We start from the raw sequence: 26,882 nt of genomic DNA, 5'->3' as shown, positions 1-26,882 counted from the left end.
ATGTTTTTTGTTCACTTCTGTATGGGTAATGATCTCAAAATCAGAATAATTCAAGCACCCAGTAACTGGACTGGCGCTGGACGAGGGCTGGTTTTCTTTCTCCTTGAGCCTCCACTGGAGTTCGTTCTGTGCTTGGGGAGCCGAGAGCAGGAGCGAGAAGGCACTGAGTGAGGCACGGGTGTGCGATGGCCTCCCCCTCCCCATCTCCCCATCTCCCCCTCCCTGGCGGCACTGTTCCCAGACATGAATGCCCCAGAGAGACACTGCCCAGAGGTTTTTTTTTTAAACCGCTTTATTCAGGTTGGCTGGTAATCACGGACTGGATCATGTGTACAGGGTAACCCACACCCCCGCAAGGCAAAGCCTAGGCCTCTCCCACATCCCCTGACTCCATCGCTGAGGGGTAGCCAGAGGTTCCAGCCAGTTCTGAGGGGGTGTGGGGCTCAATAGAAATATTTACAAATCACCAAGGGGGCAGGTGCCCCCCTGCTCAGGAATTGTGAAGGGACTTGGTTTGGGGGGCGGGGCCTCTTGGCTCCCAACAGCCCCAGGCCCTTGGAGGGGGGGTTTCGGCATGGGTCCTGGGAGGGAGCTGGGACTGTAGGAGCTGGCAGAGGGGGCTCCTGGGGAGCCTTGAAGACCCTCCAACGGATCCCGCTGGTGCAAGACTCTGCGTGGGGCCGAGGGGTCAGAGGGGAAAGGCCCTCCTTCTGACTTGCCATGAGAAGGGGCAGATCTGGGGTCCCTCGCCTCCAGGGTGGGTAGACAAGGGGCTGATTCTTAGTAGGAGGCTGAATATGAAGGACCCACCTGGAGGCGGTGGAAGGGGTCTCCCTGTCCTCCCAGGGCCCCTGTGAGCCACTCCGCCAAGGGGTCACGGCTCTCCTGGGGGCCTCTGTGCCTCACTCCTTCACCAGAGGCCCTGGTTCTGCTCAGAAGATTTAAGTCCACATTTGGGAGGGGTCACCCTTCCACACCCCGGGGTCCAAGCAGGGGATAGGAGGAAGGAGGGAGAGTAAGGCTGGGAGGCCCCTGGCTTGGGACGGGATGGGGGGACAAGCAAGCAAAGCGAAACACTGGACTCGACTGAAGCTGGTGACGGACGGGGGCAGCCGGGTCCCGGCCTGGTGCCCCAGCCCAGCGTTCCGGGGCGGCTGTCCCCTGGGTGCCCCGGGCCACCTTCTCCGAGGAGCCAGGTCGCGGCGAGGGTCTGAAGGGGGAGGGTTGGGCGGGGCTTACATGCTGAGCCGAGGGGTGGCGGGCGCAGGGCCGAGGAGGGGGCCACGGGCCGTCTCGGGGATGGGGAGGAGCTGGACCTGGGCAGCCCCGTCCCTGGCGGTCCAGCGGCTCCTCGTGCACTCGATACAGCCGGAGGGGCGCGGGGCGGGCCGGCGGCGAGCTGGGCATCAGTCTAGAGGCTGCAGGCCTCCTCGTCCACCGAGCGCTTCCGCAGCTCCTTGCCGGGCTTGGGGGGCGGCGGGGCGGGGGCGGCGGGCAGGGCCTCCGGCAGGTGCAGGACGGAGTTCTCCCCCGGCTGCACCCGCAGGTAGGCCTTGACCTTGTGGTGTCGGGCCTTGCCGTCGCTGAAGTCGATGACACGGCACTCGTAGGTGCCTTCGTCCGTGGGCTTCACGCGCGACAGGCGCAGCTTGTGGGAGATGTTGCTGCCCACTACCTTGACCACCTGGGGGCGACAGAGAGACAGTGACCTTGGCCAGGGGAGTCCAGGGCCCGCTCTGCAGGTAAGGCCGCACAGACACTCCCGCCAGGGCACGCAGAGTTCAACAGCAGAAAAGCAGAAGCAACTTAAGTGTCCATCAACAGATCAGATAAACAAGCAGTGGTCAGTTCATTCAGTGGAATATTGCATAGCAGTGAAAAAGCATAAGCTAGAACTAGCTGTATTAGAGCTCGGGGATACGTGGGGTGAAAAAATCTCATTGCAAAAACTCCTGCCATGTGATGCCATTTCTGCAAAGAAAGGCACAGAAATACTCTACACTGGTTTTGGTGACTTGTGTGTGGGCAAGTTTGAAAACAGACGGCAGGGAACACAGTGTGGCCTCACAGCCATGGTTGTTTCCAGAATGGAGCCCAGGGAAGGGCTGTGGTAGACTGCAAAGTGAATTCTTAGCTTTATTTGTCAAAATAAAATAAAGGCTGATCACAAATATATCAGGATGCTAATAATAGTTCACTCCAGTGGAGGTGGGGGGCGGGGGCAAGAATGTGATATTTGTCTTCATATGTTGGCTTTTTGCTCATTTATTTATTGGATGGGGTTTTAAATTTTTTACTTAAAATTTAAATATAGTTTATATACAGTAAGGCATACACAGCTTAATGAAATTTTACGTGTATGCTGGGTGTGACCACCATCCAGAGCAAGACATGGGACGTTTACAACCTTCTGGAGCGCACCCTAGTGGCCCCTCCTTGTCAATTCTCACCCCCATAGGTTACCTACTACTGTGATTTTTATCACCCTAGACTAGTTTCCCCTGTCCTTGAACTCATTTTTATGTGGCTTCTTTCACACGACATACTATCAGTGAGATTCCTTCATGTTGCCCGGCTCAATTTGTTCCTTTTTATTGCAGTGTAGTATTCCATCACATGGATATACCACAATCTGTTTATCCAGCCACCTGTTGATAGACATTTGGGTAGCTTTCAGATTAGACCTCTTCTGAATAAATCTGCCACAAGTATGAAGCTGCTGTGGAATTTTTCAATTAAGAGGGAAAAGGCAGTTGGACAGTCATATAAGATATATCACTGGGGAAGCTAGAAGAGGAAAGGGAACTCTGTGATCTCTTTGCAACTTTCTCTGAGTCTGCAATTCAAAATAAAAAGCTGAAAAAATAAAGAAGTTTGGCTTATAAAGTGGGGGCGGTGTGAAAGGGGGCTTCCATTCTTCTTGTCCCCTTCTTCCTTAGAGCCAAAAGAAACCCCTCCTACAGCCCCCACCCAATCTAGACAGAACAGGGGAGAACAGTCCCTAACAGCCAGCTGCTGACCCCCTGCTCAGTGATGTCATTACCAGCTGGCACTGCAGGCTCGCCAGGGCCAGGATGGAGCTGAGTGAGCTTCAGACTGGTGGCCCCAATCCTGAGCCCAACTGGTCCTTCTCCCCTGGGGTGGTGATGATGGGGACAGACACCCAGCCTGCCTGTTCTTGTCACACCCCAAATTCTGGAGGAGGACACCCCTGCTGGTCACCCTTGTGGTGAGGAGGCCAGGGTGAGAAAGAGGATGGTGTCCAAGGGGGTGTGTTCACCATGCAGCTGGGCCCTCACACGCATGACTTCTAATCATCCCATTAATTGGCTCTGGCTTCCCTGGTCCCTTCCTCCTGGATGCCAGGCTCTTTCTGACCTCACAGCCTTTGCTGGTCTCTCTGCCAGGATGCTGTCTCCCATCACCTCCTTGACTCCTATTCATTCTCAAACATCACCTCCTCCAAGAAGCCCTCCATCACATCCCCCTATCTATTTCATTCCTGATATTCATCACAATTGGAGAATCATTTGTCTGTTAATTTAATTTTTGTGTTTCTCTCTGACTAAACTACAAACTCCACAAGGTCAGGGATGATACCTATCTTTTTCATCTCAGTGACCACTGCAGAGCCTGGTACCCTGTAAATAATAATAATGAAAATAGAAAACATTTAAGTGTTTAAATGGACTTACTCTAGTTCCTCCTTTCTCCAAATGAAGTGGTACCCAGATATCATGCTTGTTAATTTTGGGTCACATATATATGATCATACCCACTTTACAGATGGTGAAGCCAAGCCTCTGAAAGACGTGGCTTTCCCATGGGCATCAAGTCAGTGAACCCAGGTTGCCTTCACACACTCTAACCCTTCAAAGGTATGATGGGCCCACAGAGGGTCACCCAGAGCTGGCAGGGCCATAGGGCACTTCCCAGGCTCCGGAAAGGAAGTGAGCAGTGGGCAGCTGCAAGAAGCCTGGCTCACCCTCTCTTATTCTGACCTTCCTGGCTGGTCATCATCCCCCACAAAGCAAGAATACATGGGCTTATGGCACAGCAGGAGGCAGGAGGTGGGACAGAGGCAGAACTGCCCACCTTCCCTGTAGAGCAAGCAGTGGGAGACTCTTCCAGCTGTGCCCCTGGGTGTGGGGCACCCCCCCGCTCCCCCATACTGGGGCAGGCCCAGCTGGAGGCCATCAGCCCTGCTGGTTCCGTCACCTCTGACCAAGGGCACAGAGAGGTCCTGGGGCCCTGCCACACTCTCAGGCGAGTTAGGAGATGCCATTGCAAATGCGCAGCGGGGAGTGAATTACCTCAACATCTGTTTCCCTCACGGATATTAATTATCCTTCATTTGTCAACCCTACAAGGCGCTAATGGAGTAATAATGTGAAGCGCTGGGAGGAGCGCTGGGGACAGAGCACCACGCATGGCCCACCCCTCCACCCACCCTTTCCCTTCCCTGGACCGGAAGCCCCGGTCACCAGCTCCCTCCTACCCCGCCACCCCTGTGTGTGACCTCCGCCACTCAGGGAGGAGAAGGGAGACTAGGAGCACCGCAGGCAGGGCTGGGAGGCTGGATCTGACCCTGACCCGTCCCCAGCACCCTGGCCTCAGTTTTCTTGGGCTGGATTCATCCTTTCATTCAACAAGACCATGAGTGAGGCCCACTCCAAGCCAGGCACTGGGGATACAGCTGCGAGCCAGCCAGACCCCTGTGACTCCCACGTAGGCTCTAGGTCTAAGGGAGAACCCAGACCTCACATCCGTAACCAAGCACCCAGGAGAGCTGGCTTATACCAGGATGACCAGAGAGGACACACATCAGTCCTGGGGGTCTGCATCTATAAGCCCCACCCAGAGAAGGCAAATAATAAAAAGAGTAACAACAGTTAACAGCAGAGCTGGTAGCTAATATTTATGGAGCACTTGATTCCTGGGAGATGATGTGCTAAAGAGTCTACACCTTATTTAAACCCCATAATAAATAACCCTAAGGCTCAGAGAGGTAAGGAGATTTTCCCAAGGCCACCCAGCTGGTGACAAGAACCAAGTCTTAATCATATCCCTGGGGAGCCTCCCAGGACCAGTAAACAAGTCTGTCTATCCACCCCCCTCTCCCCTCTCATTCCCTAGACCCCCAGCCCTTCATGTCTTCGGGGAGCCTGGCCCCTTCCTCAGAAGCATCTCTTACGGGAGGGAGCCATCATCTTACCCAGGCTTCATGGGGGTGGTGGAGCAGCCTGTTGGATTTCAACAATTCACAGACTGGGCAGAAAAATCCTGCAGCCCAGCCCCCCAGCACGGGGCTGTAAGGCAGAGAGACCCCCACGTGGAGGCCTGGCTGTAAATCATAATCACCTCGGCATGGGCATCGATAGGCCTTAGCAGTGCAATTAAGCACCTAATTATGCTGAAAGAGACAAGGCCAGTCCACGCCATGACCAAGCTCAGCCTCCTTCCCGCCTGCCCATGGCCCAGCCTCTCTGGACGTGGCAGGAGCCCACGGACCATCAGGTGGGCAGGCTGGGATCCTTCTCCCTAGCTGTACCAGGTAGAGTGGATGATGGCAAATTAGTCCACGGTGCCAGATCTTTCCTCCATGTGTCCTCAGCCTAAGAGTGATGTGGTGACCCTGAGAAGGTGCCGGGTAGGGAGCAGAGGGTCAGGAGGTCCCTGCCCCAGGCCGGGCTCTGAGCTCTGCCACTCCCGAGCTTCCATCAGTAACTCCCAGCCAATTCACCAGTGCCCAGCTGGTAAAGAATCCACCTGCAATGTGGGAGACCTGGGTTTGATCCCTAGGTTGGGAAGCCCCTGGAGAAGGGAATGACTACCCACTCCAGTATTCTGGCCTGGAGAATTCCATGGACTGTATAGTCCATAGAGTCGCAAAGAGTTGGACACGACTGAATGACTTTCACTTTCACTTTGGCAAGGCCAGATGCCAACTCAGAGTCTCCCCAAATCTGGGCCCCAGAAGGCCTCACCCATTGCCTCCAGACCCTCCCAAGTCATGACCCCCGTTTCTCCCTTCACACAGGCACAATCTGTCTCTGAATCCCACTGATCTTCCTGCTAAACATCACTGGTCCTCCCCTTCTCTCCAGAATCCAGATCCCCACGCACTGGCCAGGGCAATATCCCCAGCCTCCCCCAGGGCCTCTCCAGAGCACTGTGGCCCCTTCCACTCCATCCTCCCGTGACAGTCAGATATATCTTTCCAAAATGGCTCCAACTTAGAATGCTTCCTGGGATGGCTCCCCACAGTGGCTGCTGGGGGAAAATTTAGGGTCTCATCCTCTCCTTTCCCTCACTCATCAACCTCTAGCAGTTATACACACACACACACACACACTCAGAGAAGTTCCCTTTACTCCAAGTCAACCCCCCTACACTCCAGTGCTCACTTCAAAAAACACCTCCTCCAGGAAGCCCTCCAGACCCCTCAGACTAGGTCAGGTCCTCTGTGACCAGCTGCACTCCTTCTCATTTTGATAGTCACAGATGTAATTTTACTTTTTATCATGTGTGATGGTTGAGTTATCTTCCATTTGCCACACCGACTGGGAGTATCCTGAGAGTGGGGACTGGGTATGTGTGACCATGGCCTTCACAGAGTAATCTTTGGGGCCTCTGCCAAAGGCTAGCTGCTCTGTGCCTATTTCAAGAGATTCCCAAGATGGATGGAGAGATTTCAACTCCACATGAATCTTGCCTCCCTTTCAGACTTCAGAATTCCATGCCCTTTGTAAACCGTGGATCACTGCAGGAATTTTCAAGGAAATATAGAAATGTCTACTACAGAAGATAAAGTCGTAGTACCCATGACCCACTGCTTGGCCTATTAATCCTTCATGAAGAATGCAGACCTCGTGTGCTGCTCTCGTTCCCAGCCCCCACCCCCTGTATCAAAAACATGAAGTATTCATGTGTGTGTCACATGTATGGGGTGGGCAGGCAGGCCAGGCAGGGGCTTGATCTGACAAATACTGCTGCTGCCTTTTAACCATTTATGCAGATTTTGGGGCCTGGGGTTGGGGGGTGCTGTTTGCTTTCCACGGTTTTTCAAAAATCCAATTAGGTTCTAACAGTTAAAAATCAGGGGCTTCCCTTTGCAATACAGGGGACACTGTATTGTCCCTGTATTGTCCTGATCCCTGGTTCAGGAAGATCCTACATGCCTTGGGGGTTGCAGCGTGCTTTCTGAGGCCTCTTTGGCTGACCCCCGGCTTTTAGGGCTTGGCTGGAGAGGAGGCAGGGCTTAGGATAGTGGGGCTGGAGCACAAGCCGCATGTATATGGGGACCCAGGCTGCCCATGGCTGTTTTGGACTGAAACAGATTACATGAATCTATAGCACAAACAACTGCAGTTAGACCAAAGGAGGGACTAACAGTAACAAAGGCAGGTGAGCCTCCTGGGAAAGAGAATGTGTGTGGAGAATTTCACCTTATTTTAAAATTCGGCAGTTGGGGGCCATCTCTACTTGCAAAATTGTTAGTTAAGGGGAAATTAATTCCAAAACACGGAACTTCAGTGAAGTCAAAAGAAAAACTTCCAGAACCTGAAAATGGACACAGGCAGAATTTATCTGACCCCAGGAATGAGGTCCTGATGAGGGAATCCTCAGCATATACAAGCTCCCAAGGGATATAATTTTTAAGGCCAGGGGATCCTTCCCCAGGCCCCAGGTTAAATGAGATAAATCACATTGTAAAGTACTCATCATGGTTCCTGACATATGGCAAGCACTCAATAAACGTTAGCTGCCTTGTTATTATTGTTATCAGTGGTATTATTACAGGTGCCTGTAATTTAAACGATCTCCTTATGAGATTCTGAGCTCTTTTCATTCCTTCTCCTGTTTTCTGCAAAGAAGCTGGGCCTCCTTTCCCTGCTCCACACCCCTCCACCCCCAATTCTGGGAATAGGAATCATGTGATTTGAAAATTCATATTAAGTTTCCACTCTAGTAACCAGTCATTTACATGGCCAAATCCAGAGGACTTTACAGTTTCCATAGCGCTTTTCATGTATTTGTTAGACAGCAGTGAGTGGGGAAAGAGAGGCCCAGGGAGGGGGCAAAGCTGGACCAGGACTCAGGTGGTCCTGGGACATTCGGCGCTGGCCCCACTGTGTCCTCCCTGACCTGCACTCAGCGTTGCCGTATCTCAGCCTCCCCAGGGCCACCACGGTGGACCCAAGGGGTTACAGCACCCACGATGGAGCCCTGCCTCCACCAAACCCCTGGAGACTCATTTTACTTCCTACTCTGAACCTGGGGCCCCCAAGGTGCGACGCTGCCCAGCCAGAAGACTGAGCTGTTTGCCTTCCACAGTTTTTCAAAAATCAAATTAGGTCCCGACAGTTAAAAAAATCAGGGACTTCCCTGGTGGTTCAGTGGTTAAGAATCCACTTTGCAATGCAGGGAACTCTGATTTGATCCCTGATCCGGGAATATCCCCACATGTCTTGGAGCAAGTAAGCCCATGTGCCACAACTGCTGAGCAGAGTGCGTGCTCTGCAACAAGAGAAGCCACTGAAATGAGAAGCTCGCACACAGCAACTAGGGAGTAGACCCCGCTCACCGCAACTAGAAAAAGCCCGCATGCAGCAACGAAGACCCAGCACAGCCAAAAAGAAGTTTTTAAAAAAATTGGGAGATACTTCCTGGAACTCGGGAGTTTTAGGTGACATGGGACTCTGGGGCCAGCACTCCTGCATGGCTCATCTGGCTCCTGCAGATACAGGGCCTTCGTTCCCAGGCCCCACCTTCTCACACAACCCCTGTACACATACATGCACAGGCACAATGCACATGGTGTTGGCATGTCCGTGTATCAAAATCTGAGTCTGGCTTTGTGCTGCCATTGGCCTGGGTGTGTGTTTGTGTATGTGGCAGTCACTTGATAAATATTTATTGGGTGCTGACTACCTTCCAGGCACAGTGCCAGGCTCTGGAAATCAGGCAGGCACAGTCCCAGTCCCGCTGTCTCCAGGGAAGACAAACCTGAAACAGAGGCTCACAAGCACAGATCAGTACAGACAAAAATGCAGCCAGTAAGGAGAAGGAAGGGGCGTTGGCTGAGTCCCAGGGTCCTCCAGGGAGGCTTGATGAGCTGAGTTCTAAAGGAAGAGAGAGGGACCGTTTTCTAGGCCAAGGGACTGGCTCGTGCAAACGTGAGGAGGTAGGAAGGAATGTGAGGCTGGGAGGCAGCCAGGGTGGGGAGGGACAGGGGAACCAGATGAGATGGCCCAGAGGGTGAGCAGAGTGAGTTGCACAGAATCTCGAAGGTCATGGAGAAATCTGAGCCTTCTCTTGGGCTGCAGGAACCTGGGGTGTGCCTCTGCTCACAGGTGTCCGCTAACTGTGCGTCCATGTACTTAAGAACTATCACAGGCAAGATGCTCTCTGCACGTAAAAATGGGTCTGTGTTTGTCTGGGAATCTCCTAACCAGAGCCCCAGCTGGTGCAGGAATCACCAGGGATTGGGGTGGGGGGTGGGCATTGCACGATCATGCTGAGTACATTTATTTTATTTAACTAATTAGCATCTTTGCATGCCCCTCACGTGGGGCCCAGCAGCCTTGAATTCTAATCCTCTAAGTCAATTAGATTATTTTCTCCTTTGCCTTAGACGCTTCTTAAACCCCAACAAAATCATAAGCGAGAGAGTTGCCATGAACAGGGTATATTAATGTACACAGAGGTCTCCACCTGGCCAGGCTTAACTGATGGGTGTTTGGGCAAGAAACAAGATATTACGCATGGGCGTGCTGTTGGCAGAGGATGAGGGTAAGGGGCCAGGGCTTTAGAGGCGGTGGGCCAGCAGCTGCCCTGAGCCAGAAATGATTTATATTTTCCCAGCTCAGAAAGGTCCCAAGGGTAGATAGCACAAATGATGCTTTGAAGGCCTTTCTTCTGTTATCTGCCCATCTCCTGTCTGAGCCTCTGTGGGAGCCTCCCTCCAGACCTCCTGGCCTCTGTTCTGCCACCTCCAGTGCCTAGCATGGCACCTCGTACCTCCCGGTGCCCACTCTTTACACTGTGACTTCTGCTCTGGAGGTCCTCTGTGTCTAAGTGGCCTTGGGGCCCCGAGCTCCCTGACAAGTTCTTGAAGGGCTTGGGAAGGAGCTGCAGAAAAGAGTGAATCTGGAGGTCATGCCCACAAATGCGTGTCCATACCCCTGTGGGCACCCGCATCTTCTGAGCATGTGTCCAGTTGACTCCCAGCCTCCTGCCAGGCTGACTGCATGCCCCATGCACAAACCCAACCTGGTCCCATGGCCACACGTGTCACCAGGTCACTCCCCTCTCCTCAGCCTCTTCCAGACTCTGCTTAGGGCACCCTTCTCTACAAAAACTGGCATTCCCTGAGTCCCCTCGGTGCCCTACCTCATGGGGCTCCAGCATAGCCTGGAGACAAAAGCTCAATGCAGCTCAGCCAAGTCATGACCTCTAGCAAGGCTTCGACCCCTCTAAGCCTCAGTTGCCCCACCTGTAAATGGGCCAAAGCTTGCCCTTCCTTCGAGAGATGGAGCAATGATAAAAATGAGTCAATGCATTAGAAGGCCCGGCCAGCCCTAAAACCCTTCAGCTGTAGTTCCTCTGTCCCGCCTCACGTCCGGAGCCAGATGACCCAAGTGACCGTGAGATGCCACAGCCGTCATTTGTGATGGGCCGAAAAAAGCCGACTCAGTCTCATTAGTCCCTCGTTAGCTCCCCAAATAAAAAATGCTGCTGAGACAGGCACGAAGCATCAGGGATGCACAGAGCCTTGGCCTCGACAGGAGAGAATGTGTCTTCTCTCCCCCGGTCATTTGTTTGTGCCTGTCATTCAATGAACTTGAAAAATCTCTGGCTTTTAAAAAACAGAGTCGGGCCAATCCCTCCCCCCCTTTTATTTTTTTTCTTTTTTCCTTCTCCTCCATCTTCTTGCCAAAGCTCCCTGCTGAACTAGACCAATTTTTTTTTTTTTTAAGTTACAGCTGTGTCCTCCATTAGAGCCCTTGTAAGAAGTCATTATCAAAACTCACACTTATTTTGGTGGCGTCCTTCCCTGCGTCTTCCTGCTGAGATGCTTTTAGCTGTTGGGAACGGGAGGGTAGAAAAAGCAGAGACAAGGCGTTAGCATCACGGGGTGGGGGTATGGGCCACAGCTAAGATTCTCGAGACAGCAGGTGATGCTCTGGGGACCGCGGGTCTGGAGGTGGGGCTGTGGGGGGAGTCCTTCAGTTCTGCGTCCACTCAGGGATGGAGGTGAGTCAGAGCAAAGGAAGATAAAGGAGGTGTCTATAAAACTGACTGCACATGCGCTATGCATTCTGATATGCAGGGTACTTGGAGATACACAGGAAGGGTAGGTGTGAATAGGCAAAAATGTAATTCGGGCTTGGTGTGTCTGTAGGATTGTCTGTCTGCATACTTGTGTCTCTCTCCATCTGTGGCTGCGTTCTGTTTTCAGGTTTGTTTGCACAGATGCTGCCAGAGCCCTGCCCACATACTATCCCCTGCAAACTGACCCCAGAGGCTTCCAACTGCAAAGCCTGCAACTCTGTGGCTAAGAGTTTTCTCTGACCACTGGAGTCCTCTAAGCCAGTGTGCTGGGGAGTGGACACCCCCAGGAGCTAGATGATTTTAATATGTATTTGCGAATATATTAGAGGCCATTTCATGAAACATGCAAGAATGTGTGAGCATGCCTATGTGTGCATATGAAGGTGTGTCATGTATGTGTTCATATGTGAACAGGTGGGCAGATACATATGTTTTTGCATAATACTTCTATACACACTAGTGTAAGAATGAGAGTGTCTTAGTTTGCTTCCCCAGAAGCAGATCTTAAGACAAAGATTCAAGTGCAAATGATTTATTTGGGAGGTGATGCCAGGAAACACCAGGAGGCGAGTGAGACCAAAGAGTGAAGGAAGTTAAGATTGGGTATGTCCTCAAGCCAGTTACCACCGCAGGCAACTGGAACTTTCTCCCTCTGAGCACCTGGGGATGCTCTTCAGCTATCACAACTGAAGGGCGAGGGAGCTGGGGTATTTACGCTCCAACTGCTGTCAGCCATTGGTGGAGCCCTTCTCCAGCCTGCCTTGCCTGCCGGCAGGCTCTGTGGTCCAAAGAAAACCCTCAGGCAGTGTTGCAGGGGTTGGCAGTGGGGCCGGTGGTAGGGGATAGCAGTAGCGTCTGCCTCCGTGGTGTGTGTGTGTGTGTGTGTGTGTGCGCACACGTGTGCCATGACTGGGCTGCTTCGTGTGTCTGCAGGTATGTGGAAGGGCATGCATGCACACGTGTGTGTGTGTGTGTGTGTGTGATGGAACTGAGCAACAAGACTGCCCCGTGTTTAGAGGGCCGTGGCTCAGCTGGTAAAGAATCTGCCTGCAATGCGGGAGGCCTGGGTTCGAGCTCTGTGTTGGGAAGATCCCCTGGAGAAGGGAACGGCTACCCACTCCAGTATTCTGGCCTGGAGAATTCCATGGACTGTATAGTCCATGGGGTCGCAAAGAGTCGGACATGACTAAGCGACTTTCACTTTCATTACAAATCAAGCCCCTCCAGAGCTTGGAGAAGGTGAGTCGAGAGACCCCCTTGCCCAATAACCTGGAGCCAGCTTCCACCCCTCTGGCCTCAGTTCCCTCATCTGTACCTGAAGGGCGGGACCCTGCTCCCTGTAGGGCCCTACCAGCTGCGCGCATCCCAGGTGCACAGCCTGGCTCCGCACCCCCCCCAATACCCCCCCTCAAGCTTCCATTCCAGGAAGAAGAGAGGGAGACCGCTGGGGGCTGCAGAGGATGAGCACAGCTGGAGCCTGTGCCCCTCAGAGACGATAAGGGGCAGAGACATACTCCCTCTCCGGGAGTCGGGGGGCCAGGATCCTCCCAGCCCCAGTCGGAAGTCTCCCCCAGGCGGTACCTGGTTCGAGGCCCACGCCTGCTTGTCCGTCCAGTCTCTGTGGCTCCGCACGTACCACCACTGGATCTCCAGCGAGTAGGAGGGGGAGCCGCTGCCGCGGAAGGAGCAAGCCATCTCCACATCCTCGCCCGTCCGCGCCGTCATGTCGTGGGGCATCTCTGTGAACAGGGCTGTGTGGAGACACCGGGGGAAGGGTGGCAAAGGGCTCAGGAAACCTCAGGGCCGGCGACGGGGGTTGGGGTGGGGGAGGGGCGGGTGGGGTGATGGGTGGGGCAGGGGCGGGGCGGGGCGGGGCGGGGTGGGGTGATGGGGGGGCGGGGCGGGGCGGGGTGGGGTGATGGGGGGGCGGGGCGGGGCGGGGTGGGGTGGGGTGGGTGGGGCAGGGGCGGGGTGGGGTGGGTGGGGCAGGGGCGGGGTGGGGTGGGTGGGGCAGGGGCGGGGTGGGGCAGGGGCGGGGCGGGGCGGGGTGGGGTGGTCCGGCTGCAGGTGGGGCACTTGGACCAGCTCAGCGAGGCTGGGCAAGAGGGCTGGGCAGTGGCAGCAGGTGGCAAGACTTGGGGATGAAGGAGGAGGTCCGGGGGCCCCGAACGTCCCACATGGGCCAGCCCTCGACCCCCGGAGACCGCGGGCACCAGATTCTCTCGACAGGGTAGTGCCGGATCCGAGGAGGGCTTGGTTGGAAGGTGTGAGCAAGGAGGCCAGGAGGTCAGGGAGGAAGCTGCCGCTTTCATCAATTCTTCCCAGTTTCTCCGCCCGCCCCCGCCCTGGGGGGTTCTTCTCAACCCCAGGGCACAGCATTCAGCACTGTCTTTGAGAAACCAGACCAGACCTGGGCCCCCACCTCAATCAAGGAAGCCCTGCCCGGGTCCCCTCTGCCCAGGTTGGGGGCAGGCCACTCCCACTTCCCCCTGGTCTCCACTCTGTCCTGTGAACAGGCCTCCCTTTTCCTGCCTCACTTTGGTTTCCGCTGTTCCCAGTGCCTGAAATGTGCTTCCCTTGCTCCCTCTTTGGCCAGGCAAGTCACTCAAAGCTCAGCTGAAACCTGGCCCCCTCAGAAAGGCCTTCCCTGACCCACTGGGTCGGTTCTCCTCAACGCCTCGCTCATGGTCATGGTCACGCACACCCGCTGGCTGCGGGCACTGCCTGCCACAGCTGCAGGACAGCAGGGACCAGAGCTGCCTCACTACACATTTCCTGGCACCTACGAGATGCCCCAAACAGGTGGTACAGTCTCCATCCTCTCAAGGCCCCCAGGGGGCAGTGGGAGACCCAGGTGCCTCCCGTTCTCCACCCCCAGCTGGGTCCAGCTTCCCACCAAAGCCCAGAGCAGTGGTTCCCCAGACCCAGCAGGACCCCCACTCACTGCCATCCCCGCCACCATGGCAGGTAAATGGCAAAACCAGTCCCCACTCGGTGCAGTTCAGCACTGCTCCCACCATATGTTCTGTCTCTCATCTTTCCAAACAAATACTGTCCTGAGACGTAATTAGAATTCTTTCCTCTTCTCAGGACGGATTATCTCGCCCTGGAAAGACGCCTGGCAGTGGGCAGGTCACCCAGGGAATGTTGCCTCCATTGGTCCCCGCCACCCCATGTCCGTTCTGCTGCTGCCAGGCGCCCCCACCCAGCGGGCAGACAAGCCCACCTTGCAGCCCCTGTGGTCCCTCCTGGCACTGGTCGCCTCGGAGCTGGAGGAAGACAGAGCCTGACTGGAAGCAGGAGTCCTGCTCTGGGGTCACCTGTCTCCACCCCGCTCCCATGATCCCAAGCGCTTTGGGAGGGTCAGGATTGATAAAATCCTGCCATTTCTGCCGTACACACAAGTTTCCAAATGGAGCTTGACTCCAAAGATTAGCTTGTGGGCTAAGAGAACGTCTGTGACATCCTTGACCTCCAAGGTCATGGGTTCAGGCTGCCCATGTTCTCTGAGGTTTGTGAGGGACTGACTGCTGTTGCATAACAAAGCCAGTTTAATAAGAACGGATGCTGTTTGAGTTACTGAACACGTGTCAAGTGTGGTGTGTCAGCAACTGAGAGCTGGGACTGTCTTTGTTTCCAATGGGCAGGAAACACTGTAGGCTCCTAGAAGAAGGTACCTGCCCATCCACCTTTGCCCTCCAAGTGCCCAGGCCCCCCAAAAACTGTAGGGTCTCCCTTGCCTCTTTTGTTCTTTCTCTTATGCCCCCATTCGGTTTCTGGGGAGTTCCATGGGTTCTGTCTCCAGAACATCTCCTGAATCAAGCCCCTTCTCCCCGCTTTCACTGCTCCAGGCTGGGCCAGCCACCACCACCTCTCACCCATGACAGCAGGGGAGCCACTGGCTTCCCTGCCAACACCCACCCTCCTCATTGATTTATTTTCAACACAACAGCCAGAGGAAATTTGGCAAAACACCAATCAGTCCCTCTCTCTCTCTCAAATCTCCCATGACACCCTCGCCCTAAGATGAAAAACCAAATCCTTTACAGTGGCTGACAAGGCCCTCCATGTTCAGGCCAGTTCCCTGTAGAGGAAAAGCTTCTACTTTTCCCCTTGCTCATTCCATTCCTGACACAATGGCCTCCGTGCTGTTCTTAGGATGTTCAGCTGAGACCCTACCTCAGGACCTTTCCACTTGCCGTTCCCGCTGCTTAGCAATCTCTTCACCCAGATTATCACCTGGCTCCTTCCTTCCCCTGCATCAGGGCTCTGCTCAAATGTCACCTCTTCAGCGAGGCCTGAGGGCTTCTCAGGTGGTGCTAGTGGTAAAGAACCTGCCTGCTAATGCAGAAGACATAAGAGATGAGGGTTCAATCCCTGGGTCAGGAAGATCCCCTGGAGTAGGAAATGGTAACCCACGCCAGTATTCTTGCCTGGAGAATCCCATGGACAGTGGAGCCTGGAGGGCTACAGTCCATGGAGTCAGACACGACTGAAGCGACTTAGCATAGCATGCACGTGCAGTGAGGTCTACCCTGACCACTTCACTTAAAGCTGCACCCCTGGGAATTCCCTGGTCCAGGGGTTAGGACTCAGTGCTTCCAGTGCCAGGGCCTGGGTTTGATCCCTGTTCGGGGAAATAAGATCCCACAAGCTGTGCAGTCAAAATAATTCAAATTTTAAAAAAGAAGAGAAATTGCACAATACAATTTGCATTGAAAAAAAATAATAAATTGCATCTCGTGCCCAACCCAGTGCTTCGAAACCCTCTTCCCCAACATACTATCAGTGCTGCCCACTAGAACTTCCTGTGATGAGGAAAATAGTCTGTATCTGAGCTAGTACAGTGGCCACCAGCCACGTGTCTGTTAAGCACCTGAGATATGACTAGTGTGAATAAGGAACTGAATTTTAAGTTTTACTTCATTTACATTAATTTAATCTTAAGTGTAAGGACTTCTGTGGTGGTCCAGGAGAATCAGCCTGCCGATACAGAGGACGCGGGTTTGAGCCTTGGTCAGGGAACTAAGATCTCACATGCCGAGGGGCAACTAAGCCCATGTGCCACAACCACTGAAGCCCACGTGCCCTAGAGCCCATGCTCTTGCAACAAGAGAAGCCACTGCAATGAGAAGCCTGTGCACCACAATCAGATAATAGACCCCGCTTGCTGCAACTAGAGAAAGTCCATGCGAAGCAACAAAGACCCAGCACAGCCAAAAATAAATATTTTTAAAAACCTTAAATGCAAAACTTGTAGGGGGTTGTTGTCATTCAGTCACGAAGTCATGTCCGATTCTTTGCAACCCTATGGACTACAGCACGCCAGGCTTCCCTGTTCTTCACCATCTCTTGGAGTTTGCTCAAACTCATGTCCGTTGAATTGTAGATAGATAACACACTTGTTTTCAGAGAAGGCAATGGCACCCCACTCCAGTACTCTTGCCTGGGAAACCCCATGGACGGAGAAGCCTGGTGGGCTGCAGCCCATGGGGTCGCGAAGAGTCGGACACGACTGAGCGACTTCACTTTCACTTTTCACTTTCATGCACTGGAGGAGGAAATGGCAACCCACTCCAGTATTCTTGCCTGGAGAATCCCAGGGACGGAGGAGCCTAGTGAGCTGCCATCTATGGGGTCGCACAGAGTCGGACACGACTGACGTGACTTAGCAGCAGCAACACACTTGTTTTATGTATGTTTATGGTCTGCTTTTTCTTCCAGGAGGCAGGGGTGGTGCCTGTCTTGTCTATTGATATATCCCCAGCTCCTAGAACAGTGCTTGGTACATAGTAGGAGCTCACTAAATACTGATGCCAACTCGCCAACTCGAGCAGGACTGAAGGGGGCCACCAAGGACCTCAGCCACCAGGAGGGCTGGGAGGTGATCAGAGTGAGCCACTGGCCCCTGCCCCTGGGGACAGCCGGATTCTGCTTTGATCCACACCCCTACCTGCCCAGCACCTTTGCAAATGGGGGAAGGAGGAGAGCGATGAGGCCCCCAGTTGGATCCGAGGTAACTGGCAGTGTGACCTTCCTGGCCAAGAGATAATGGGAGTGACACTGCTGTTGTAACCCCCTCCAGGTGTCCCTGCCTGAGCCATGGGAATCAGAAAGTAACCACCATCTTCCCTCCTGCCAGTGGAGAAAGGGGATCTAGAGCTAATGTGGGAGAGGGGCTTGCTCCCCCAACCAGGAGCCCCCCAGCCCCCACCCCCAGGAACACAGAGCTAGGAAGGGCAGAGCCAGCCCTGGAACCTGGGCTGTGTGACTCAGCCATGGCACTTCTCCTCCCAGGGCTGGGGGAGTCCATCCCACAGGAGGATGGGAAATGGTACATGTGGGTCTCACAGGTGGAAGGAAGGGCAGCGACGGGCTTCCCCAAGGAAACCCCTTGGGTGGCGTTTCCATCAGGGTGACCTGGGGAGGGGCTGGCCTCCATCCGCCCTCTCAGCCTCCCCCTGCCCACAGGCCCCCCAGCTGACTGAAACCCTGACCTTGGTCCACCAGCCCTTCTTATTGATGCAGAAATCTGGCCCAGGGCTACCCAGCAGCCAGGGGTGGGCAAGGTCAGGCCCTCTCACCCCCAGCACAACAGCCCCTCTCCCCCAACCTGGAACCCAGCAACAGTCCTCTAGAGGGTGCTGTCCAACAGACACAGAATGCGAGCCCCGCGCCAAGACACAGGGAATTTTCAATTACCTGTCGCCATGTTTTTTAAAGTAACCAAAAAAAAAAAAAGTTTTTTTTAAGAGGTGAAATTAATTTTAATCATTTATTTTATTTAACCCAAGATATCAAAAAATTATTTCAACATGTATAAAATTATTCATGAGAAATTTTACATTCTTTTTTGTGCTAAGTCTTGGAAATCCAAAATGTATTTTACATGATTACAGCACATCTCAATTTAGGCCAGGCAGCTTCCCAGTGGTCAGTTGTCATGTACAGTGGGCGTCCTGGCAGGTGGTGACTCTGCCAGCCTCAGCTCCCCACTGCTCAGAGGAGGCGGCCCAGGCCCAGCGTAGGGCAGTAACTCTTCTAAGGTCACACAGTGGAGCCTGGATTTGAACCCAGGCCAGGCTTCCCAGGTGACGTTAGTGGTTAAGGAACCCGCCTGCCAATGCAGGAGACGCAAGACGTGGGTTCGATCCCTGGGTTGGGAAGATTCCTTGGAGGAGGGCCTGGCAACCCACTCTAATATTCTTGCCTGGAGAATCCCATAGATAGAGCAGTCCGGTGAGCTACAGTCCATGGGGTCGCACGGAGTCAGACACGACTGAAAGGACTCAGCACACATGCACTGTCTGACTCCCAAGGCCGCGCTCTTTCCCACAGAACTCAAACTCTTTTGGGTGGTAGGACTCTTTCTTAAAAAGGAACAGTCCCCAGTGGCCAACCTTGTTCTGGAAAGTCCTGAGGAGGAATCTTCCTGTGGGGCCGGGTGGGGAGTCTGTTTTATTCTGAGTGTAAAGGCCTAGGCTGGTACCGAGGAGGCATTTCACCTGGCCTGAGGCAATCAAGGGAGGCTTCCCAGAGGAGGTGCTGCTCCCCACCACCCCCACCAGCCCCAGCTGGGCCAGGTAGTCCTGAGCCAAAGTGGGGAGGAGCCCTGGCTGGGAGGATGGAAGGACAATCTGCTCTGAGAACTCCTAGGAGCCAGGAGAGTTGGCTGTAGGTGTGGCCACCAGCTCTCCCTCCCCACACGGGGCTCTGGTCCCTCGCTCTCTCTCTCTCTGATCCCCTCAGACCCTGCCAGGAGGCACATGGTTGGGTGGGTTGAAGGAGGCCCCCTCACGATCCCATTGGCTCCATCTTCCGTGATGAAGGGGGCAATGCGTTCTCAGGACAAGTGGGGAAGCAGAGGCTCTAGGCGTTTGATGGCATATCTGAGTCTCCATTTTCCAGAAAGAGCAACGTGAGGGTTTGTTCAGGCCCCACTCCAGAGAACCCCCTCCCTGAAGGGAGAAGCCACATGCAGGTGAGTGCCAGCACTTGGAGCCAGCGAGGAGGGACTGAGCCTGTTTCTGCCAAACTTGCTGTGTGACCTTGGGAAAATTTCTCCCCCTCTCTGAGCCTTGGTTTGCTCCTCTACGTAATAGGGTTAGTCCTCACAGTCTGAGACCCCTCACCAGCTCAGACAAACCCAAAGGAGCCACGCCCTGGGAAGGGGAGGGGTCCCTTCCACTTGGTGGAGGAGGGGACTCTGGGGGAAGAGGAGGTGACCTGGCCCTTCAGCAGCACCCTGAAGGAGGGGTGAATACCAATAAGTAGAGGTGGAGAAGGATAGCGTGAACCAAGGAGGGAGGAGGGGAAACCCAGGGAGCTTTGTTTAAAAAATCATCATCATCATCATCATCATCACAGCTTTTAAGGAGCATCTACTAGCATGATGCTGACATTGTCTCTAACAGTTTCTAATCCACTCACTCCCATTTGACAGATGAAGAAAGTGAGGCTCAGAAAGGTGACATCATTTGTCCAAGATACACACAGAGCTGGATTTTGAACTTAGGGTCTGACCAGCAGGCGTGACCAAGACCCTGGGGGTCCATCAGCTCCCATCACAATTTGGTATGAATTATCAGGTCAAGTTCAGCCACCAGGTTCCACACTTCTGTGTCCCATTTGCACACCTCCAGAGACAGGGAGCTCAGCTCCTCCTGCCTCCACTGAAGGTGGGCGGCTCTAGTTGTCAAGAGGTTCTTGCTCCCTCTGCTAATTCTGTGATGAGGACTCAGTATCAGCACCAGAGACCAGAAGGTGATCCACCTTAATTTTGATGATGATAATGATGATCTCTGACAAATATGGAGTGCTTGTTAGTATTCCATATTTGTTAGAGATCATCATCTCTTAACAAGGCCCCCTGCCAAGCTCTTTACATACCTTTTCTCATGCTCCCATCAAAATGCTATGGGAGAGGTGTGATCATTATCATCCCCATTTTTCATATGGGGAAACTGAAGATCAGAAGGGTTAAGTGACTTGCCCAAGGCCCCAGAGTAAGTGGTTATGCATGAATCCAGCTCTAGAGGACTCAGGAGTGGCAGCCCATAACTTCTAGACCACACTCCTATAACCCTCTTTCCAGTCCCCTCACCTCACCCACCTCCTTCCCTCTAGCCTCTCAGACCCTTACCCCACCTCCACATCAGCATCCTTGCTGAATTTGGGATGCTCGAATCCTCTCTCCTCTTTGACTTCCTCCCACCCCTCCCTGTTCAGGTAACTCCTCTCAGCCAGGGAGGCTGGTATAATTATAGATGTTTGAGAAGGATATGATTGTCCTCTCCAGCCCCAGGGCCCCGAGCAGGGCTGGGCTCGCTGGGAAGACAATTAAAACCACTGTCCACAAATTAGGATTCTGCAGGAGAAGGAGAAAGGGGCTTGACTGAATGCAACATCTCCTTCCTTTCTGCTTTTAATTGGGGGAGCAATGTATTAATTAACCTCAGGCCTGGTTATCGGGCATCATCTGCAGGAAACAGCTTGTGGCTACAGCCAGAGTCACTTAAGTTTGGCTTCTGGAAAAGGCAGGAGATGACCTGGAAGATCTCACCTGCCCTTAAAGAGCGGGACCCTGACCTCCTTCCTAACCTTTCATGCCCTGGTTCAGTACAAACATCTAGCGCTTGGCCTCTGGCATGGATCTGAATCCTGTTTCCTTGAGTCCCTAGCTGTGTGACCTGGACAAGCCCCTTTATTTCTCTGAGCTTCAGTTTCTTTAGCTGAAAAAGGGGGAGAATGAGAGGATAAGGGGAGGGTTGCACAAGGCAACATATGCCTCATGCCTGGCAAATAGTAGGTGCTCAAGAAAAAGCACTCCCTTCTCTCAGTTTCTAGCTCAAAATCCTACCATCTCCAGAAAGATGTTTAAAGATGCTTCCTTGTAGCTTCATTAGACTATGCAGTGGAGGCAACATCTGTATTTCACTCACACCTAGACCATGACATCCCTCATCCATCAGTCCTGTACTCTCCTTCCTCATTTGCTCCCAACAGACATCCCTGCCAAGCCAGGGGGATTCACGCAGTTCCCAAGGAGGTGTGTTGACCAAGGCAACCCTAGCCCAGTCCCCACATCCCTCCATCTCTGAGCTCAGGTTCCTCATCCCAGACTCTCTGGTCCAGCCCCAGGTCTCCCTCTGCACAACCCTCTCTGCCTTTCCAGCCTCTGGTTTCTGGTCTAAGACTGCTTCTTCCAGGAAGCCTGCAGGGACTGGCCCCCAGCCCACCCATCAGTCTTTGCTGGAGCTAGGATTCCCCTGGGAGACTGGTGGCAGGGGCAGCTCCTTGTCAGGGGAACCAAGGCAGAGCTGGAGCTAAAGAGAGACAAACGGGGCAGAGCACAGAGAATCAGTGCGGCCCCTGGGGTCTCGTGGTCATCTCTGTCCCAGGTCCAATCTCTTGCTGGGAAATACTGAGTTGCTGCTTGCTTAAAACCTCCAGTGATGAATGGATAAGCAGGATGTGGTCCCTCCACACAATGGAATATTATAGTCTTAAAAAAGGAGATTCTGACATCTGCTCCAACATGGAAGAACACTGAGGACATTAGGCTAAGTGAAATAATCCAGCCACAAAAAAATAAATACTGTATGATTCTACTTCTATGAGATTTCTAGAGTAGTCAGACTCATAGAGACAGAAAGCAGAATGGTGACTGTTGGAGCTGGGGGAGGCAGGCTGGGGGCGTCACTGTTTAACGGCTACAGAATTTCACTTTGGGATGATGAAACATTTAGGTAAGTGGATAGTGGTGATGGTCACAGTAATCTGAATATATTTGATGCCACTGAACTGTACACTTAGAAATAGTTGAAATGGTAAATTTTACATTATGAATATTTTACAATTGTTTAAAAAAAAAACCCACTTCCTGTGGCTTCCCAGCTCTGCCGCAATGGTTTTCATCAACAAAAATTTCCCTGCACTTGTGTCTAGAATGCTCCCCCGCCCCCATATCCACGGGGGCCTCTCACTTCTTTCAAGTCTTTGCTCAAATGTCACCTCTTGTATCTTCCCTGTCCTCTTCTCCCTCATATTTTTCCTTACTGCTTACTAATATATTATATTCTCACTTAACATCTCTCATGTATTATCCCTCTTCCACCCAGGGTGTAAGCCCCTCAAATGCAGGAGATTTTGGTCTGTTTTGTTTACTGCTGCACCCTGCCAGCTAGAATGATGCCAGACACACAGTAGGTGTTCAATGAACACTCTGCTGTCACACAAAACATGTGCAGCAGCTCTGGTGAAAGACAGAGAAAGGATCCCATCCTCCCTGCCCTGGAGGATCAGCAGGGAGCTCCCGAAGGTATCCACGCTTGGGATGCCCCACTGAGAAACTGCCAGCCCTCAGGGTCAAAGTCAGACTCCCAGGTTGAGCATCCGAAGCCTCTAGCTCTGGCCCCACCCAGAACCCAGTTCAGCCCCTCCTGCCCTTGGGCCATGTGTGTGTATCTCCTTGGGGCCCAGCCTTGCACGGTTCCTGGAATCCCTGCTCATAAGTGACCCTCTGCCTGGAGACACCCTCTCTCCCTGGGCTAGGGCAGAAGCCCTCCCTTGGTGCCCCTGATGGTCTCTGAGTCCTCCATTCACTGCCCCACTGGCCTGTGTTACATGGCAGGTATTAATCAGGGTGTCTTTGTCTGCCCCAAACTGGAAGCTCCCCCAGGGCAGGGCTCCATATTGCCCAGGATAGAGGAGGCACGCAGGCGGTACTGCTGGGCATGTGCTGAATGAAGTGAGAAAGGAAGGTCAGATAAAAAGTTAAGAGACTTGTTAGACACTTAAAAGAAAAAACGAGACATAGACATCATCCATTCATTCATTCATCCCATCATTCACCCACCCAACATTTACTGGGCATCTACTATGTGCCAGATTAGTGTCTGGGGGGACAGCACCCACGAGTGCAGATGTATGGACACAGGCAACCAGGGAGGTCCTGAGTCGGGCCCCCACAGACCCACCGTACCTCCCTCTGGCCCTCACGACCACCAATGCCCAAGCCCAGTCTAGCCCACTGGGTCCAGCCAAGGGGCTTCCCAGCAAACTGAGAGGCAAACTGGAGGCTCCCTGTGATGACGCATCAAGTTGTCATGTGAAATGTGACCAAGGGTGAACAGGGCAATAAAGAAAGGCTGAAGCTCCAATAAGGGCCCCCAGCTCCCCTGCCCTTGAGGCCCAAGGACCAGCGCCATCAACCTTGCGGGGTGACCTTCTGACTGGAGGCCCACAAGGAGCCAAAAAGTTGAGATGCGTGTTCCCAATAATCCTCACAGCAACCTGCTGGGCAGGGGTCACTGTCTCTTTATTACAAGTGGGGAAATTGAGGCTCGGAGAACCTGGGGGCCATTGGGGACAGTCCCCTACCCCGGTGTTGAAGGGAACCCCTCTATGTGGCAAACACTCTAAACAGGACCCCACTTCATCCTTCCAGAGAAAAAGGAAAGAAGAAAGATAGCACTAAGTCGGGTACAACTCTTGTGATCCCATGAGCTATACAGCCTGCCAGGCTCCTCTGTCCATGGGATTCTCCAACCAAGAATACTGGAGTGAGTTTCCATTTCTTTCTCCAGGGGATCTTCCCAACCCAGGAAGTGAACCCAGGTCTCCCTCATTGCAGGCAGATGCTTTACTGACTGAGCTACTTGATGGTATTTATTATCAGCCCCCGTTCACAGAGGGAGCTACTCAGGCTCCATGCCTAAGGAAGCAAAGTCAGATTTCAATCCCAAGGCTGACTGTGGAATTTCCCAACCCAAACCCGAGTCTTCTCTCACCCCTTCTCCTCTTGCAGCTCTAGAAAGTGAGAGTCACTGGGGGCCATTTCCAGAAAGCCAGCTCTGTGCCTAGCTCAGCAGAGTGCTGGGGCCGAAAGGGTGTGTGACATGGGGTCAGAAAAGCCCAGAGCCTCCTGAACTCCCATCTGGGAGGCAGAACAGGGAAAAGGACTGCAGAGGGAGTGTTGTTTGGGAAGCTCCATCTCACAGGAGACTCTCACAGAGCTCCTGAAATCAGGGGATGTAAAATGTCCATAAGAGGAAAACCTAAAGAAGTGGAATGAAAAAGCCTCCGGGGAATGAGAAGCCTGGCAGGGATGGGTGCAGGGTGTCTGCTCTGTGATGGGCCTGGGGTGGGGGGGCACCCAAGGGTTCCCTGTTTCCTCCTGGGCAGCCCCCCACCTCAGGCAGGTGGCCTGCAGCAAGAGGGATCTAGGTCACAGAGGCTGTTCCATCTTGGAGTGGACAGGTTTCCTCTTCTCAAGAAGTAAAGAGGAGGGGACTTCCCTGGTGGTCCAGTGGCTAAGAGTTCATGCTCCCAGTGCAGGGGGCCTGGGTTCAATCCTTGCTTGGGGACTAGATCTCACATGCATCAACGAAGATTAAAGATCCCGAGTGCTGCAACTAAGACCCGGAGAAAACCAAAAAAATAATATTAAAAAGAAGTGACAAGGAGTGCATTTTGTACAAAAGTTTGAGGAACTGAGTGTGCCTTCTTGGGATGATGGGGGCCTGGGCATGTGGTGGGGACTCAAGTCCTCCCTGCAGAAGAAATGAGAGATCAGCTTTCATGGATGCCTACCCTGGGTCAGTCCCTGTGCTGGGCTCCCCAAGATGCTCAGGCCAGGCCCTGTTCCTCAAGGGGCACACATTCTGCAGGAGCTACAAACACACAGACCAGTAACTATTGTTTGGACAAGAGCTGGGACTGAGACTGGATTGGCACGTACGGTTGTTCAGGGTGTGCACCATTCACAGAGCCAGGAATCCTAGTGCCCTCCAGAGATGTGCGGCACACAAGTGTATGGAGAAGCTCTGGATGGAGGCGCACATCCTCGGAGAGGAAAGGCTTCTGCAAAGAGGGGACAGAATTGGACTTGAACACTGATGGGATTTGCACAGCCAGGGGTGCTCATGGGCCAGAAAGGGCATAGGAAAGAGAGTTCCGCAAGTCCAACCTTTTGGGGACCACTTTACCATTTCTGCAGGATCCCTGTACCACCTGCACTATTATTTACATAATATTTATTTTCAAAGCATCTTTCTCTTTTTTACTTAAATAAATTCTGCTTAAAAGGAGACTTTTATTACTGCCATAAATGGAAAATCAGCATCACTTGCCATAAAGAGAGGGTAACAGTAAAAATAAACACCATGAAAACCAAACAGTGTTCGTAAATTCTAGCCAGAGAAGGTTGCCTGCTGAAGGCTACGAGCCTCCGTCCCCGTTTCCTCTCATTAACAGGGGAGATGGGTGAGAGATGGGTGTTAAATTCAGAGCAGCACTGGGAAGAGACTTTCTTCTTGATCAGAAGGGCTTGGGATGCAGGTCCAGCTGACATGTGCCCATCAGTGGGCAGCCACCTCCACCACTGTCACCGGCTCTGGCTGCCTTGGCCACTGGCCCAGTCCCACGATTCATCTTTAGCTGGCACCTTTGAGACCTTGCTTCCTCTGGCCCATAGACCTGAAAGCTTTCCCACTCACCTATATGGGGCAGCATCCTGTCTGACTTGCCAGAAGGTTCCCTGTGTCTTAGGTGTTAGGAGGACTAACATCCATTTCAGAAACGAGGATGCCTGAATGCATGCTGGTAGAATGAATGACCAAAGAAATGAATGGAGGGCTCCCTTCTGGCTGTACCGAGGCTTTGGAAGTAACTTTCTGAGGCATCAGTTTCCTTCCCATTCCTCCACTGCCCCCACAAATGGGAAAAGAACATTACTTTTGTATTAAAACAAACATGAATATATTATGGCATGGAATTCAGAACTCATACATTTTGGATGAAACAGGAGACATGAAAGAAATGTTGCCCTTGGTGGGGAGCTGTTTACTCTCCAGCACAAGGCGAACCCCTCGTCAAGGACCTCCATCCCATCCAATCGGAGGCTGCCTTCATCTCTGCAGCCTCAGGCTCTTCAGACCATGCTCTGCGCACTGGAGGGCTGATGTGTTGGCAAAAGGGGCAGAGGACCCAGAGGAAAAACAGGGACTGGGGGCAGGTGAAGTCCAGGATTTACAGATGTAAATGATTTACAGATATAAATTTACAGATGGATGCCTTTTCATCCATACAACAGAGCCCTTTTCACGAGTCCAAGCCCAGTGCAGGGCACGATCCATAATCCTCACAACAATCTTATGGTTTTTCACAGATAAAAAATCTAACAGTCAGGGAGAGACGACTGTGTATCACAGGGCACAGAGCCAGTAAGTGGTAGGGCGAGGATGTGAACCCAAGTTCCAGGAAACTCCAGAGCCTGTATTATTGCCACACTAGCCCCCCTCCCTAAGATGTGGCTCCACTCTTTCTTGCTGTGTGACACTGTGTAAGTCACTTCACTTCTCTGGGCTTCGGTTCCCACGTGTGTCATTGCTTAAAGGCTTATTTTGAGGATTACATGAACTGTGCAGGTGAAGAGCCTGTTTCAGTGTTCCAGACACAGTAAAGCCTCAACAGCCACTCACTGCTGAGTCCACTCACTGCTAGCACATTGACATAGGTGGGGTCCCTGCCCAGCCCCGGCTGAT

General features: G+C 53.0%; 1 protein-coding gene across 1 annotated transcript in view; it reads right to left on the bottom strand.

The window, feature by feature from the left end:
* Positions 1 to 273: 273 nt before the first annotated feature.
* The window catches only part of VSTM2L (V-set and transmembrane domain containing 2 like), a 39,538-nt gene continuing 12,929 nt past the window's right edge, over positions 274 to 26,882 (bottom strand). Inside the window, exons 2-4 of the mRNA XM_081558812.1 lie at positions 12,919 to 13,088; positions 11,037 to 11,087; positions 274 to 1,684 (exon numbers count right to left, since the gene is read on the bottom strand). Of these exons, the coding sequence (XP_081414938.1) occupies positions 1,412 to 1,684; positions 11,037 to 11,087; positions 12,919 to 13,088 (494 nt within the window). The 3' untranslated portion in view covers positions 274 to 1,411. The remainder of the gene's footprint in view (positions 1,685 to 11,036; positions 11,088 to 12,918; positions 13,089 to 26,882) is intronic.

The sequence above is a fragment of the Giraffa tippelskirchi genome, chromosome 13 (assembly GCF_054371585.1).
Source record: "Giraffa tippelskirchi isolate mGirTip1 chromosome 13, T2T-mGirTip1v1.2.pri, whole genome shotgun sequence".
NCBI classification, from domain to species: domain Eukaryota; kingdom Metazoa; phylum Chordata; class Mammalia; order Artiodactyla; family Giraffidae; genus Giraffa; species Giraffa tippelskirchi.
Note: the sequence above shows the minus strand (reverse complement) of the source record. Positions and strands in the feature narration are given on the sequence as shown.